This window comes from Equus caballus, chromosome 5 (assembly GCF_041296265.1).
Source record: "Equus caballus isolate H_3958 breed thoroughbred chromosome 5, TB-T2T, whole genome shotgun sequence".
NCBI lineage: Eukaryota > Metazoa > Chordata > Mammalia > Perissodactyla > Equidae > Equus > Equus caballus.
This window is the reverse complement of record NC_091688.1, coordinates 47,460,353-47,476,583: the sequence shown is the minus strand read 5'-3', so window position 1 is coordinate 47,476,583 and position 16,231 is coordinate 47,460,353. Positions and strand designations below refer to the sequence as shown.

The following is a 16,231-nucleotide window of genomic DNA, read 5'->3' as shown; positions in this document are numbered from 1 at the left end:
GTCCAGGCCTCCCTAAATCAAGGGCTTCCTCATTTGTTCCCTAGCTAGGTTTGGGAATGTTTTCTTGACCTTTATGCTTCAAATTGGCCTTGCAGATTGGCTCAAAAAATATCTTAGCCTTCAAAGATGTTCTTTCACCTTCAACTTTATGGATCGTTCCCATGCTTACCCATGCCTACAGTCCTTGTCATTAAGCAGTGAGAATGCAAGACACATACTCCGCATAATTTAATAGAAAGATCATAGCAGTCAGGGGGCAGAACTGATTATATTTGGTATTGGCTCAGTAGTTGATTTCAGAAGTACCTCCTTTAATGTCTCCCCACCCTGAGGCCCTGAGAATATAAACATAGATGAGTTTGTTTCATGGTTTGATATTGGGATGGGCTGGTTTCATTTCAATGCCACTGTTAGCCATCAGAGGTGAAACACCAGATAGTTGCTATGGATTTGGAGTACCTGGTGGTTTCAAAGCATTGTTTTGGAAAAAGAGAAACTCAAGTTTTTGAGGGTTTTGTGTTCGGAAGTAGAGAAATGTGAGGGAGAATATATGGCTGCAGATAAAAACGTGCCTCTCGTCTGCTTACAGATGCCTGGTACATGATGCTTGGGTGGGAGGCTTATGTGCGTGGCAGAAAGTCTTAGTCACTCTTCAGCTGCTTTAGCACCAGTGCCTTTTGGCCAGAATGTGAACATCACCCTTTCCTTTAACCCTGATGGAAGCTGAGGAATGATCTAGCTGCTGCATTGTCGTGCTGGCTAGTGCTTTAACCGTGATCCTGTTGTAAGGGTGTTTTATATCTCTGTGTTTTTGCTCCCAACTTTTTTTGGGTGGCCTTTTCCTGTAGTGTGCCCTGGAGATGCGAGATTTTCCTTTGGCAGCAGGAGGCACACACCCAGAGAATGCTGGAGCCACAAGGGGAAAGGACCCACTTCCACAGCAGAGAAAAACAAAGAGGAAAAAGGCATACAGGTGGCCAGCGCTAAGGGACGCACCTGCTGCCACTGCCCTGAGCAGCTGTTTCTGCTGCAGCCTGAGAGGAACTCGGTGAGCTGTCCCTGTTTGTGACTGCAAGCTCAGGATTTCAATCAATGCATTCCAGTAACCCTAAAGTGAGGAACTCTCCGTCAGGAAACACACAGAGGTAAGTGCTAGGGCCTGCTCCAGCTGCCCCTGGGGGTGTCATAGGTGGACCATGAACCCTCATTGGTGGAACAATATCTTGAATTAGAGGCAAATGAGACCCAAATGGGGAAAAGAAGAGAAAATAGACAAGTAAATAGTAATAGAATAGCAAACAGGCTGTAGTGCCACCAGAGTTTGTGTTAGCGTTTTCCTTTGTTGTTCTTTTGTCTGTCATTCCCTGAGCACTCCTCTTTCCCACCCCTGAAAGACCACCCAGTACAATGTGCTAAACTTGGCAAATGAGGAAACCGAGGCCTGGAACAGTGAGGAGGCCTGAGGTCCTAGAACTAAAACACCAGCCCCTGGACTCCCACTGGAAAGCTTTTTCCTCCGTTCTGCATTGTTTAAGTTGACGTTTTAAAAGAATTTTTTCCTCCTCCCCTGGGGGCAGTGGTTAGTGTCTCTGCTCTGGTGTGACCCTGCTTGTTGGGGGATTCATATCCTGGAGGGTTTCCTTAACCTCCACTCACCAGCAGTTTCCTCATGCTCTCCTGGACCTGCTTGTGTTTTCCAGCAGGGAAGCCAGGCTCTCGTTACAGCTGTTCCTTGTCATCAGCCAGGGGAATGGGTAGTATTTTGATCTTAACGATGCCTGTTTGTTTACTCTGAGCTAGTCTTAGTGTGAGAGTCACTTCTCCATGTACATAGAAACCGTTGTCCTTTATTGACAGAAGCCCTAGAGATGGTTCCCCATGTGACTCTAGGGTTCCCGAGACCTGGCAGGCCACTCTGCTTGATCTTCCTCTCTGTCAATAGCTCTGAGATGGGAGCAGGGGTGGGGGGGGAACAGGCAAGGGGCTGAGGTGAAATGTGGGATGGTTCCATAGTCTTCCAGGTCTCCTTGACCCACGATAGAAACTGCTTCTGCCTGGTTTGTGCTGACCAGCTATATCCAGTGTCTGATCTCCCTTTGTTATTTGTCTCTTTTAGTAGCCCTAAGTCAAAGCAGGAGGTGATGGTCCGTCCCCCTACAGTGATGTCCCCATCTGGAAACCCCCAGCTGGATTCCAAATTCTCCAATCAGGGTAAACAGGGGGGCTCAGCCAGCCAATCCCAGCCATCCCCCTGTGACTCCAAGAGTGGGGGCCATACCCCTAAAGCACTCCCTGGCCCAGGTGGGAGCATGGGGCTGAAGAATGGGGCTGGAAATGGTGCCAAGGGCAAGGGGAAAAGGGAGCGAAGTATTTCCGCCGACTCCTTTGATCAGAGAGATCCTGGGACTCCAAACGATGACTCTGACATTAAAGGTATGTCTATAAGATCTTTGAGACTCAGAGGGAAGTAGGTACGCCTGAGGGAAGGCCTCTGCATTGGTGGATGCTGGAGAGCCTAATAGCAGCCAAGTGGGGAGAGTAGGTATCAGATGCAGGAGTTCTCACAGTTTAAGATGGAACTATTTCCTCTCCTTTCCCCACTAACCAAAGAATAGTTTGGAACCACCTTGTTGAGGAGTTATTCCTTTTGTGGATACAAGTGTTTTAGGGGTCGTGGGATGTTCCACAGCCTTAACCATGTTCTCATGGATGTTTCTGGCCTCTGTGCTATTTGTACTTCAGTATCAAGCCAGTAGCTCCAGTTTGTCTATGCCAGTGGTGCACACTGGAGCAGTTTTTCTGGCGTCTTCTCCATCAGATTAATCCTCTAAGACAAGTTTTGTGCTGTTTGGTTGCCAGAGTGGTAGACACAGGAGGAAGCCCTGGAACTAGTCCAGGTTTGTCACAGCTGATTTCAGTGTGGCAGGAATGAGCAACTGCATGTGGTAGAGACCAGAATGGAGTGAGCCAGGAAGAGCATGGGACCAATGGCTGTGGTTTTAGGCTTTTCTCCTCCTTGTCCAAAAATCTTAACTGTAGGCCAGAATGCAAAGTTGGTATTCTAGGAGTGGAAGCGTGATTCCCCAGCCCAAATTAGAAATGAAAACCTGGGTGGTTGTGCCCCCTCCTTGCTTCCTCAGGTGTTGGTGGGAGGCCTGTCTTGAGTGCCAGCACTGTGCTGGGTGCCGGGGGTGCCGTGGTCAGCAGGACAAATACAGTTGCTGTCCTCGAGGATTTGAATACTCCTAGACAGCAGATCACTGAACAATTGCAATAAAGTTTGATAAATGCTGAAGTAAGAGAAGTAGGGGGCTATGGGTTCAACCAGCAGGGACATCCAGTCTAGCCCAGGAGGTTCTCCAAAGGTTTGCAGAAAGGAGGGACATGTACACTCATACCTGAGGGACGCGTAATAGAGCAGTGAGGAGGTGGGGGAAGAGTGCTTTCTAACAAGTCATTTAGGGAGAAGCGTATTTGAATTTTTATGAGTAGAAGAGGTTTCCTCTTAGCAAGGTATTTCTTCCTTGAAATTCTCAAGGTGGGTTTGTGTTGTGATGCTGTAAATGCTGGCAGAAGAAAGAGTCTTATTCTTTCTATGACGTGAGTCTCTTCATTCTTTTAGAATGTAATTCTGCTGACCACATAAAGTCCCAGGACTCCCAGCACACACCACACTCGATGACCCCGTCAAATGCGACAGTGCCCAGGTCTTCCACCCCCTCTCATGGCCAGACTACTGCCCCAGATCCCACACCTGCTCAGAAGACTCCCGCCAAAGTGGTGTATGTCTTTTCTACTGAGATGGCAAATAAGTAAGTCAGTGACTGTGTCCTGCTGTTGGCATGGCTCATGTGTTTGGGCACCTAAGTTCTTATTCCCATTGCCCGCTTGTATTATTATCACTTAACGTTAACAGTACAGAAAGAGGTAAAATAAAATATAAAACCTCCCCACCCTCACTCCTCAGAGCCAACCACTGATGATACTTCCTTGGCTTTCCTTCTGGAAACTTTGTGTGCTTATACAAATATACATATATATCTTTTTTACATACAAAAGGGATTGACTGCACAATGCACACTTTTCTGCAACTTAATACTTTTTAAATGACAACTTAGTGTTCTTTTTTACATGTCTATTTTAGAATAATTAGAAAATATAAATAAAAAGAAAAAATCTCTGGAATTCACAGAGGTACCTACTGTGAATATTTTGGTATGTATGTTTTTGGTGGATGGATGGATCTATGGATTTTTACTTATTTATTTGTTTATAAAATATGAATACCCTGCATACAGTTCTCTGACATTTTTCCTCACTTCAGAATTTTCAGTTAAGATACGGAGTGAATCATGACATCCTTAGATTATCATTAGATGTTGTGAGGTTTTGTGTTCACTCTTCTCAGGCTGGGATTTTGAACCAGGATTCTCTATAAAACACCAACCACGGTGGATTGGTTTGAGGGGGAAAATCTTGGGGTTTTTTTTTAATGCCTCTTTTGAGATTTGCTAATGGCTATCTTTTCATTTCAGAAGTTTGATGGTAAATGATAGACACAAATGATGAAAACCTGTTTCTCTTAATTTCTTCTCGTTCAGTATTTCTGGTGGTTCTTTACATTTCTTCCTCTCTCTTATAAGTTCAGTCTGGGGTTAAATGCTTTGGAATTACAGTTAATGAGATAGCAACAAGTCTGAGTGTGTGCATCTCTTCCGTCTTTGCAGAGCTGCAGAAGCTGTATTGAAGGGCCAGGTTGAAACTATTGTCTCTTTCCACATCCAGAACATCTCCAACAGCAAGACAGAGAGAAGTACAGCCCCTCTGGTACGTCATTTTGGAAATGGCATAATGGTTTAAAGGTTCTATGGTGACTGTAAGGATGGGAGAAGGTGAATTTCATTGACAGGGAGATAGTCTTGATGGGTGAGCTACATTCTGGGCCTTTAACCTAATTCTTGCATTGTGTAGCTTTGGGCATATTACACTGTACTGGTCTTTTCTACTAGCATGCTGCTTGTTGATGAATTACTAGGAGGGAAAGGGTGCAAAATAAAAAAGGAGTTATATAGATATCTTAGGATTTTCTTCGTGTAACCATCTCTGGGAGAATCTGAATTCAGACCCTGTGTACCGAGCAGGTTTTAAGAAACTAACAAACAATCTTGAGTTGAAGAACAGAGAAAAAAGTAACAACCAAAACTACAGTACTGGAGTACATGCTGATAATACCATAATTAGAGAGTCAGTGACTTTCAAAATGATTCTTATTTATTTCAAATTGAGGGGACCATTGAATGCTTTTAATAGCTTGGTATTTCTAAGATTATAATAAATGTTAGTCTATTTCCTATTTGGAACTTAATCTCCTACTTACTCTATAAACTACATTAGAAAAATCACACAATGGTTGTTTTAATACATGTAATGTTTCAAATTGAACCAAAGGTACTTCTTGGGTCTGGCATTGTCAAGGCATTGCACTGAATGCTGTGGGGACACTAAGAGGTTCAAGACACAGTCCCTGCTTTGAGGAAGCATAAAATCTAATACTGGGATGAGTCTTAAACATGGGAAGAGTTAAATAACAATAAATGGCTGAAGTGACAATTCAAGATAAACTAGATGACATTCTATGTTGTGTACCAGTAAAGTCCTTCTCTGTTGACATAGCAGAGCTTGGGCTTCCCAAGACTTAGAAAAGGAATTTCACATTCCTCCTACATCTCCGCTACTCAAGGGTAGGGGATGGATCTATATAATATTTAAAATGTATATATATTTTAATTTGTATGTAAAGAATATGTATATTTAAAAATTTTATTGTCCTGGAATGCACAGGGTACATTGCAACTCAAACCAACATTTTATTGACTTAATGACAAATCTTAATTCAGTTTTCACCTGCGCCTTCTCTGGTACTAAAATGAAATCAGAAAATGAGTTAAGGAGGGAACTGGGACTAGACAAATCACCATTGCTCCAAATCTAAAATTAAAAGGGTAGTACCAAACTGTTTTCTTCTGTCATGCTCACCTTATATGAAATCAGTGCGCACCCCCGCCAAACAGACAGAATCTGACCAACAAAACCAAACTTCAAATGGCACTGGAAGGAAAATTAAGGTGACCTCCACACTCCAGCTAAGAGGTCAGGGACACAGAAGACAGCTTGACTATTCAGAGTCATACAGGTTCAGCCAGTCCTACGCACACCCATCTCTGCCTGCAGACATATGTGCTTGGATGCCTGCAAGTGAAACATATCCGTATTCACCAAATGTGAATCCTCAAAGATACATCTTTGTGTTCATGCAACAGACTGTTCCTATGCAGGGATACATATAATGATTCGTGTACAAATTTGTACACAGGTAAACTTTCCGGAGAGTAGGTGGGGAGGTAAGTGAGAGCCCTATAGGTCTGGAAATACAGACTGGATTAAGTGAACAAGTAGGAGCAAATGAACAGGGTAGGACCCAAAAAGGGATCACGCAGCTCCCTGCAGGCTGGTGAAAGATCCCTGAGATGGAGGTTGTAGGCTGAGCCCTTTTGTCTTCAGTACCCTCCCTTCTTCAGTCCCTTTAGCAGTTCCAAGGTTTAGACCTAGAACATAGACATCCCTCTTCCAAACACTAACAGCATCCATGTCACCCTTTGTAGGTGAGTGCCTTTACCCAGGACTTAGTAGAGTGTGAGTACTTAATTAATAATAATAAGGCCATCACCCAGCCTGTAAAAAGGGCAGTCTGCTGTCTATTGGAAAGAATAGATCAAGAGACACCATGAGCTAGATAGCCTCAGATTTCTCCACAGACGCTTCCTGCCTGCAGATTATCTTACTCCAGTTAATGTACAAATTCTTATCAAATATGGAATCAGTGATCGCAAACTGAAAACAGAAACCGGAGATGTCAGGCCCCCTGGAAACTCAAGGAGAGGAGTCTGTGGTAGTCACCATGCCAGAGGCAACACTGACACGGAACGGCCTTACCTGCTGCCTCCGGCTGGTAGAGCACAGAGCTGGAAGTGACAGGTACTTTTTCTTTCAGTTGAAAACATCAGACCATATGATTGACAATGAGAAGTCTACATACCCAGTTGTGCTTTCGGGGAAAAGAGAAGGGTGTTAGGTACAGCCTCCCACATACCAAGAAACTAATCTCTCCCTGAATCAGAAACACACAGTAGACATGCGATATCAAACCTGTTCCTCGAAATAAATACTCAGATGTATTCACTTAGGCAGAGTGGCTCTCCCCTGGCATGCTTATAAAGTTATTGAAACCTAATCTTCAGCAAGGGAAAGAGGATGCCATTTGACAGTAAAGTGGAAGAAAAAAACCAAAATGTCTGCATGTCCAAAGTGGGGTTGTACATGAGCAATTTCTACAGCAACTGTCAGTGTAGATTTATGTGACTGGGACAAGTCCTTTGTAACATATCTTGCTCTTTTAATTGCCCTTCTATTCAATTTACCAATGATTTTTTAAAATCTCATTTATCTTTAGAACACACAGATATCTGCCCTCCGGAATGATCCGAAACCTCTCCCACAGCAGCCCCCAGCTCCAGCCAACCAGGACCAGAATTCTTCCCAGAATAGCAGACTGCAGCCAACTCCACCCATTCCGGCACCAGCACCCAAGCCTGCCGCACCCCCACGGCCCCTGGACAGGGAGAGTCCTGGGGTAGAAAACAAACTGATTCCTTCTGTAGGCAGCCCTGCCAGCTCCACTCCGCTGCCTCCAGACGGTACTGGGCCAAACTCAACGCCCAACAACCGAGCAGTGACCCCTGTCTCCCAGGGGAGCAATAGCTCTTCAGCAGATCCCAAAGCACCCCCGCCTCCACCAGTGTCCAGTGGAGAGCCCCCCACGCTGGGAGAGAACCCCGATGGACTGTCTCAGGAGCAGCTGGAACACCGGGAACGCTCCTTACAAACACTCAGAGATATCCAACGTATGCTTTTTCCTGATGAAAAAGAATTCACAGGAGGACAAAGTGGGGGACCCCAGCAGAATACTGGGGTATTAGACGGACCTCAGAAAAAACCAGAAGGGCCAATACAGGCCATGATGGCTCAATCCCAAAGCCTAGGTAAGGGACCTGGGCCCCGGACAGATGTGGGAGCTCCATTTGGCCCTCAAGGACATAGAGATATGCCCTTTTCTCCAGATGAAATGGTTCCGCCTTCCATGAACTCCCAGTCTGGGCCCATAGGACCCGACCATCTGGATCATATGACCCCTGAGCAGATAGCCTGGCTGAAACTGCAGCAGGAGTTCTATGAAGAGAAGAGGAGAAAGCAGGAACAAGTGGTGGTACAGCAGTGCTCCCTCCAGGACATGATGGTCCATCAGCATGGGCCTCGGGGAGTGGTCCGAGGGCCTCCCCCTCCGTACCAGATGACTCCCAGTGAAGGCTGGGGACCTGGGGGTGCAGAGCCGTTTGCTGATGGGATCAACATGCCACATTCTCTACCCCCGAGGGGCATGGCTCCCCACCCCAACATTCCAGGGAGCCAGATGCGCCTCCCTGGATTTGCAGGAATGATAAACTCTGAAATGGAGGGGCCAAATGTCCCCAACCCGGCGTCTAGACCAGGTCTTTCCGGAGTCAGTTGGCCAGATGATGTGCCAAAAATCCCAGATGGTCGAAACTTCCCACCTGGCCAGGGTGTCTTCAGTGGTCCTGGCCGAGGGGAACGCTTCCCAAACCCCCAAGGATTGTCTGAAGAGATGTTTCAACAGCAGCTGGCAGAGAAACAGCTGGGTCTCCCCCCAGGGATGAGTATGGAAGGCATCAGGCCCAGCATGGAGATGAATAGGATGATCCCAGGCTCCCAGCGACACATGGAGCCTGGGAGTAATCCCATTTTCCCTCGAATACCAGTTGAAGGCCCTCTGAGTCCTTCCAGGGGTGACTTTCCAAAAGGAATGCCCCCACAGATGGGCCCTGGTCGGGAACTTGAGTTTGGGATGGTTCCTAGTGGGATGAAAGGAGATGTCAGTCTAAACGTCAACATGGGATCTAACTCTCAGATGATACCTCAGAAGATGAGAGAGGCTGGGGCGGGCCCTGAGGAGATGATGAAATTACGCCCAGGTGGCGCAGACATGCTGCCAGCTCAGCAGAAGATGGTGCCCCTGCCATTTGGTGAGCACCCTCAGCAAGAGTATGGCATGGGCCCCAGGCCATTCCTTCCCATGTCTCAGGGTCCAGGCAGCAACAGTGGCTTGCGGAATCTCAGAGAATCAATTGGGCCCGACCAAAGGACTAACAGCCGGCTCAGTCATATGCCACCACTACCTCTCAACCCTTCCAGTAACCCCACTAGCCTCAACACAGCTCCTCCGGGTCAGCGTGGCCTGGGGCGGAAGCCCTTGGATATATCTGTGGCAGGCAGCCAGGTGCATTCCCCAGGCATTAACCCTCTGAAATCTCCCACGATGCGCCAAGTCCAGTCACCAATGCTGGGCTCACCCTCGGGGAACCTCAAGTCCCCCCAGACTCCATCGCAGCTGGCAGGCATGCTGGCGGGCCCAGCTGCTGCTGCTTCCATTAAGTCCCCCCCTGTCTTGGGGTCTGCTGCTGCTTCGCCTGTTCACCTCAAGTCTCCATCACTTCCTGCCCCATCACCTGGATGGACCTCTTCTCCAAAACCTCCCCTTCAGAGTCCCGGGATCCCTCCAAATCATAAAGCACCCCTCACTATGGCCTCCCCAGCCATGCTGGGAAGTGTAGAGTCAGGTCAGTATGCTTGCATCCTCACAGTTGCATCTTGTAGCTGGAGATTGCAAAAGCCTGATTTATTTACTTTAAGAAAATTGGTGTCCTAACTTGATTATGCAACCAGAGGAGGCGGCCTTTGCTGAGATGGACGTATTTGTGGCAAGGTGCATAATCAGTACTTCCATGGGGTTATGCACAAGTGTCTGATCCTGGGACAGATACACGGGCTCTTAGTGCAGAATATGTTTGTCAGACAGGACTGCTAAAAGGAAGAGGGAAAATGGGAAATATGTGTCATTTCACAGAATAATTTACATTTGTGCAGTGAACACATGTTGATGAAATAAAAAGTCTTAACAGTGGATAAATGTGGCTTCTTTAAATTCTAAAACCACCCACTTCAAGGGGCTGCCCTCACTTCAAGAGATTCTGAGTGTAATCCCCGGCAAAGAGGGGAGGCTGCTGAGCGACTCGAGTGGTTCTTGTAAATACGTGTTGACCATAAAACAATTACCAAAACCTTCTCTGTGGTAGACTGCTGTTCTCACAGATAAGCTACAATTTATTAGTATTTTCGTCCTAGGAGAAACTCTCACTGATGATGGTGGTTTTGTGAATGGGCCCAGAGGTGGTCAGTGGAAGATGAGCACTGAAGTATAAATACTAGGTCCGTGCTGTCTCCACTTGAGAAACACTAGAATCAGAATCAAATAGGAGATTTATCCTTCCAAGCTAAAGTGCCTGTCTCTGTTGGGCAGCAGTTCACTAAAGCAGTACAGTGGAACAGCCCCCTCAGACTTTTTAGTTCAAATATCTTGGTTGTGGAAATTAATCAAGAGCATGTGTAGGGTGATATGGTTACTACCTGGGGTCTCATCGCTAGTCTGGCTTCATAGCATGCTAGTGCCTGAGTCAAATTTTGAATTGTGATTGGCAAGGGAAAGACATGCCTTCATTTCACATTCTTTTCAGTGAAATAGTTGTCTATAAACCATGTTTTTCTCAAGCTTGACATAATATTTCTAACGTATTCTTGGTGTGTTTGTCTTCCCATCTGCTGAGCCATCACCTCCATATCACGCTGTGGTCTCCCTCTGCACACACACGGAGCTTGACTAGAAGATTGATGATTCGTGTCCTGGGTCTAATAACACGTTCTTGTTCATCTCTCTCATTCCTGGCCTTGCAAGTTCATGATCATAGGCCCAATAGCCTTCAAGAGGAATCTAATTCCCTGCCCGTTTATGTTTTATCTTGCTTTCTTCTCTTAGGTGGCCCCCCACCTCCTACAGCCAGCCAGTCTGCCTCTGTGAATATCCCCGGAAGTCTTCCCTCTAGTACACCTTACACCATGCCTCCAGAGCCGACCCTTTCCCAGAACCCACTGTCTATTATGATGTCTCGAATGTCCAAGTTTGCAATGCCCAGTTCTACCCCGTTATACCATGATGCCATCAAGACTGTGGCCAGCTCAGATGACGACTCCCCTCCAGCTCGTTCTCCCAACTTGCCATCAATGAATAATATGCCAGGTAAGAAATCAGGAAGATAGGATACGGAGTTAGTGCTAGACAAGAGAGAGACTTCTTGAAGTGTTTTTTCGATGGCCGTAGACCTCAATAGGTAGAAGTTCAAGAGTTGAAAAAGTGTCCCATCTAAGTTTAGTTTCAGTAGAATTAAAGTGTCTGGACTAGAGGAAGATAATGATAATTTTTTATTTGCTGATTCAGTATTTCTTTATAAGAAAGCACGTTTCCTTATAGTGTTTAGTTTCCTTATAGAAGTTATGATGCTTCTGTGTGCCTAGATGGTCTTTCTTTTTGGTCCTCTTGGTGCAATACTGAAAGTTTGTTTTTAACATGGTGATTGGAATGCCTTTAGTTCTCAAGTATTTTCCTGAAAGGGCAGCCTCAAACCAGAAGCAGCCACAGGATTTCAGACAGTGGAAAGCCCCTACTTCCTAGAGAAGCACTTTCTTTAGGACTAGATAGATGATAAAATCCTCCCTTCCCCTGGGGCTGGCCCCATGGCCTAGTGGTTTAATCTGGTGTGCTCCGCTTAGGCAGCCCAGGTTTGGTTTCTGAGCAGCAACCTACACCACTCGTCAGTGGCCATGTGGTGGTGACCCACATACAAAATAGAGGAAGATTGGCACAGATGTTAGCTCAGGGCGAATCTTCCTCAGCAAAAAAACAAACAAAACCTCTCATCCCTGCTCATTCTGCGCTTTTTCACTTTTGCACCTCCTAACCCCCAAATCTCCCTAACAGGAAATGATCTGGGCTGGTGAAGGTGATCAGCAAAGAGACCATGACTTTTCAGCATGGGTTTCTGGTTCCAATTCCATTCTGATTGTTAGAAATACTCTTTATTTATCAGCAGTCCTAATCCAGTTAGAACATGCTCTCTGGACAGCACGAGCACTATCCTCGCCATACTCAGTAGTAGTTCCTTAGAGAGCAAACCTTTAAATGTCCCAGAGACTAGAGTAGAACCTGTGTGCTTTCTTTTTGCATTAAAAGTTATCATTTCTTTAACATTTTATACAACCTAGAGATGGAAGTGCTCCCTCTATGAGGCAGTATAAAGTGGTAATGCCAAATGTTGATTGGAAAAGGCATGTTTGGTTTCCTTAGTGTTATTGTTTCTGATTCTTGGACTTGGGAGACTGATTAATCCTCTTTCTCCAAAAAGGACCGTACTTAAGTCATTCAGACAAATTGTTTTCTTCTATGTTAAGTGTCTTCAGTGAAGAAGACTGTATTCATTTGCATATTAATTTGTAACTTTTCACACAGGAGACTTTCTTCCTAGCTGTCTTCACACTCTTATGTCATACAATTTAAGACTCAATAATATATTGTCTTGTAGAGCTGTTGCTTTGTGTGCCTCAAACTGTATTATCTTATTGAGGGCAGGATTGTGTGTGGTGTTTCCCCAGTATAGTACCATGCACATTTGATGCACAATAATTTTTTTGTTTATTTGATTTATTATAGTTTTTCTGAGTTACTTTTGGTTAAGTTGATTCCTTTGATATCTTTATTTTTCTAGGAATGGGCATTAATACACAGAATCCTCGAATTTCAGGTCCTAACCCCGTGGTTCCGATGCCAACCCTCAGCCCAATGGGAATGACCCAGCCACTTTCTCACTCCAATCAGATGCCCTCTCCGAATGCCATGGGACCCAGCATACCTCCTCATGGGGTCCCAATGGGGCCTGGCTTGATATCACACAATCCTATCATGGGGCATGGGACCCAGGAACCTCCAATGGTACCTCAAGGACGGATGGGTTTCCCCCAGGGCTTCCCTCCAGTACAGTCTCCTCCACAGCAGGTCCCGTTCCCTCACAATGGCCCCAGTGGGGGGCAGGGCAACTTCCCAGGAGGTATGGGTTTCCCAGGAGAAGGCCCCCTTGGCCGTCCCAGCAACCTGCCCCAAAGTTCAGCAGATGCAGCACTTTGCAAGCCTGGAGGCCCAGGGGCTCCTGACTCCTTCGCTGTCCTGGGGAACAGCATGCCTTCAGTGTTTACAGACCCAGATCTGCAGGAGGTCATCCGACCTGGAGCCACCGGAATACCTGAGTTCGATCTGTCTCGCATTATTCCATCTGAGAAGCCTAGCCAGACACTGCAATATTTCCCTCGAGGGGAAGTCCCAGGCCGTAAACAGCCCCAGGGTCCTGGACCTGGGTTTTCGCACATGCAGGGGATGATGGGTGAACAAGCCCCCAGAATGGGACTAGCGTTACCTGGCATGGGAGGTCCAGGACCAGTGGGAACTCCGGACATCCCTCTTGGTACAGCTCCATCCATGCCAGGCCACAACCCAATGAGACCACCAGCCTTTCTCCAGCAAGGCATGATGGGACCTCACCATCGGATGATGTCACCAGCACAATCTACAATGCCTGGCCAGCCCACCCTGATGAGCAATCCAGCTGCTGCTGTGGGCATGATTCCTGGCAAGGATCGGGGGCCTGCTGGGCTCTACACACACCCTGGGCCTGTGGGCTCTCCAGGCATGATGATGTCCATGCAGGGCATGATGGGACCCCAACAGAACATCATGATCCCCCCACAGATGAGGCCCCGGGGCATGGCCGCTGACGTGGGCATGGGTGGATTTAGCCAAGGACCTGGCAACCCAGGAAACATGATGTTTTAAGCTGCTAAGACTGGATGTGCCGACCCTTGTCAAGATGAGATTCCAGGTCCTGAGAGCTGCTTTGAGGGCGTTCCAGGAGTACTGTTGGTCATGCAATAGGAGAACAGAGACCCGAGGGCTGCTTTGGGGGAGGGGGGAACTCGAGAATGTATGGATTTACCTGAAAACAAATTATTCATTTAATCAACAGGTGTGTTTTTTTTAAGATTTATTTTTTAAAAATTATTTTTGTGGACTTGGGTATCCCATGATGGCACCGACTTTTGGGAATCTGTAGCCGTGCTTTGAGAATTGCCATCGGTCATGTGTTGCACCGTTCTCTGTATGTTTACGTCCTTTGGACTGGCTTCTCCCAGGATTCTTTTCTGGTTTTGTTTTTGCTTTGGGCTTCATTTTTTGTGTACTGTACTATATTGTAAAAGGGATTTTAGCAGAGACTTTAGTCTTTGGGACAAGAGGAGAACAGGAATGCTGGGCTGTTTACTTGAGGTGGAGAATCCATCTTCAGACCTTTGGACTATTTTCTTTCAATTCCAGTGTATAGAAAAACCAAACTACGACCTCAGAGCAGAGTATTAATGAAAAGCACAAAAAAAGGAACTAAGTTCAGCGAGGGGTGGGGGGAGGGGGGAAATTTTTCTTTTTAAAAATAATGACGCTTAGGACATTTGTTTTCAGTTCCAGGGCTCTTCAGCACTGTCCGTCTCTCCCAACCTGCAGACCCGCCTTCACGGTTTTCTCTTGTTTTCCCTCCCCTCTCCTTCCCCATTTCCTTGGTTAAGCGTGTTTCCTTCCCTTGTGCCCCCGCTGGTGACCCCTGCTTCCCTCCTCTTTTTCCCTTTGGCAGCTGCAATACATGGTGTTATTTAGGGGAAATGAACCTAGCGAAGCCTCGCCTTCTGTGCCGAGCGTCGTCCCGGCTCCGGGAGGGAGAGGCCCGTCCTTGGGATGCTCGATGGTCTTCTTCTCCCTTGTCTCTACTTCCCCGTCATGCCCTTCTCTGCCCACCTCGTTTTCTGTTCTCCTTTTATGAGGAATTCCCAAGTGAATTTTATTAACGTGGGAGTGGAACAGATGCTAAAAGCTATCCAGGATTTTGTTTTTGTTTTTTATTTTGTGGTTCCTTCCCCTCCCCCTCCCATGCGTAAAACGTTCTGTGTAACCTCCATTAAATTTGGTACAAAACCACTCACCAGAGCTGTGGTGTCAGAAAAAATAAAATATATTGTTTCTTACAAAATTGAACTGCCTTTCTTGTTCATTTGGATTCCTGTTTGTTTAGTATTGGGCGTATTAGTTGCCGTGTGACCAGCAGCATAGCACCTTCGTATTGGAGGCGATCCAGAAGGTGAAGGTTAGAGGAAGTATCGAAAGTGCCTGCGCAGACGAAGCGTATTCCTTGAATTGAGGAAGACCTGCTCATGTAGACTGATCCTGTACTGTTCCTATGTCAGTGATGAAATCCTAGCTGTAGGCACAAGGGCAGCCCTGGTCCCCATTGCTGACCTTTATCTCTAGAGGCAATTAATGGTCTTTGTTTTTGTGAATAAAGGAGTTTTTTTTGTGAGAGCCAATTTACTGCTGTGAAGTAATTAAGAGGGCCAAAGGTATATTTTTAGTCATTTGAATAAGCTATGAAATGTCCCTGGATCTTGTTAAGGTAAAAATATTACTACACCTGCAAATCCTGGGTTTCGACAGTCCGTGTGTTTCTGTGGTCCGTCTGCCTCCCCACCTTGCTGCCTGCCCAGTGTCCCCTTGGCTGGCCCTGCTCCGTCCACACAGTTCACTTCCCACCACACACGCCTTCAGCACATGAGTGTGTATGCCGCAAGGTCCGCGTCTAAGGGAATAGCTGTTGGTGTTTCTGTGCAGTTAGATTAGCTCTGGTGTGTGCACTTCTTTGAGTTGTAGGCGTTTTCAGCTGAGTGAGTGGCCGTCTGTGTGCCTGTTTGTTCTTCAGTGAGAGAATCCAAGCGAGGAGCGGCAGATGCAGAGTCATCTGCAGACAAACTTATACAAATTGGGCCCTGCTGGGGTTCCACAGCTTGAGTTTTACCTGTAAATGTTTCTTTCTCTCGGAGAAGGGTTTTTGATACCCGTGTTCTCCTCCACCTTCAGCAGCCGTCTTCTCAGTGGCATGAGCCCCAGACAACCAAAGTGAGGAGGTGCTCACTAAAATGAGGATTTTGTTTCATGAATTTAGCCATATTCCTAGGTTCTCTGGCTTTGAAGTATATAGAAGGGAACAAGGAAACAGCTAAGCACAGGGAGCATGAGATGAGAGCCCTCACTAAGGAAGGTTGGGACCTGGCATTTGTCCAC

General features: G+C 46.5%; 2 protein-coding genes across 8 annotated transcripts; both read left to right on the top strand.

Annotated features, from left to right (window-relative positions):
* The first annotated feature begins 860 nt into the window (after positions 1–860).
* LOC138924095 (uncharacterized) lies at positions 861–1,052 on the top strand. Its single transcript, XM_070267122.1, has one exon. The coding sequence runs from the start codon at positions 861–863 to the stop codon at positions 1,050–1,052; it is 192 nt and encodes a 63-aa protein (XP_070123223.1).
* BCL9 (BCL9 transcription coactivator) lies at positions 1,005–15,151 on the top strand. 7 transcript variants are annotated; one of them, XM_070267121.1, is made up of 7 exons: positions 1,005–1,145; positions 2,117–2,211; positions 3,623–3,812; positions 4,728–4,827; positions 7,511–9,158; positions 11,006–11,266; positions 12,825–15,151. In XM_070267121.1, exons 1-7 carry the CDS (start codon positions 1,093–1,095, stop codon positions 13,904–13,906), a joined length of 3,429 nt encoding a protein of 1,142 aa, XP_070123222.1. In that variant the 5' UTR covers positions 1,005–1,092; the 3' UTR covers positions 13,907–15,151. The 7 variants fall into 7 exon arrangements, with proteins under 7 accessions (XP_070123222.1, XP_070123221.1, XP_070123219.1 ...); XM_070267120.1 differs by having other exon boundaries at positions 12,789–15,151; XM_070267118.1 differs by having other exon boundaries at positions 7,511–9,752.
* The last annotated feature ends 1,080 nt before the right edge of the window (positions 15,152–16,231 follow it).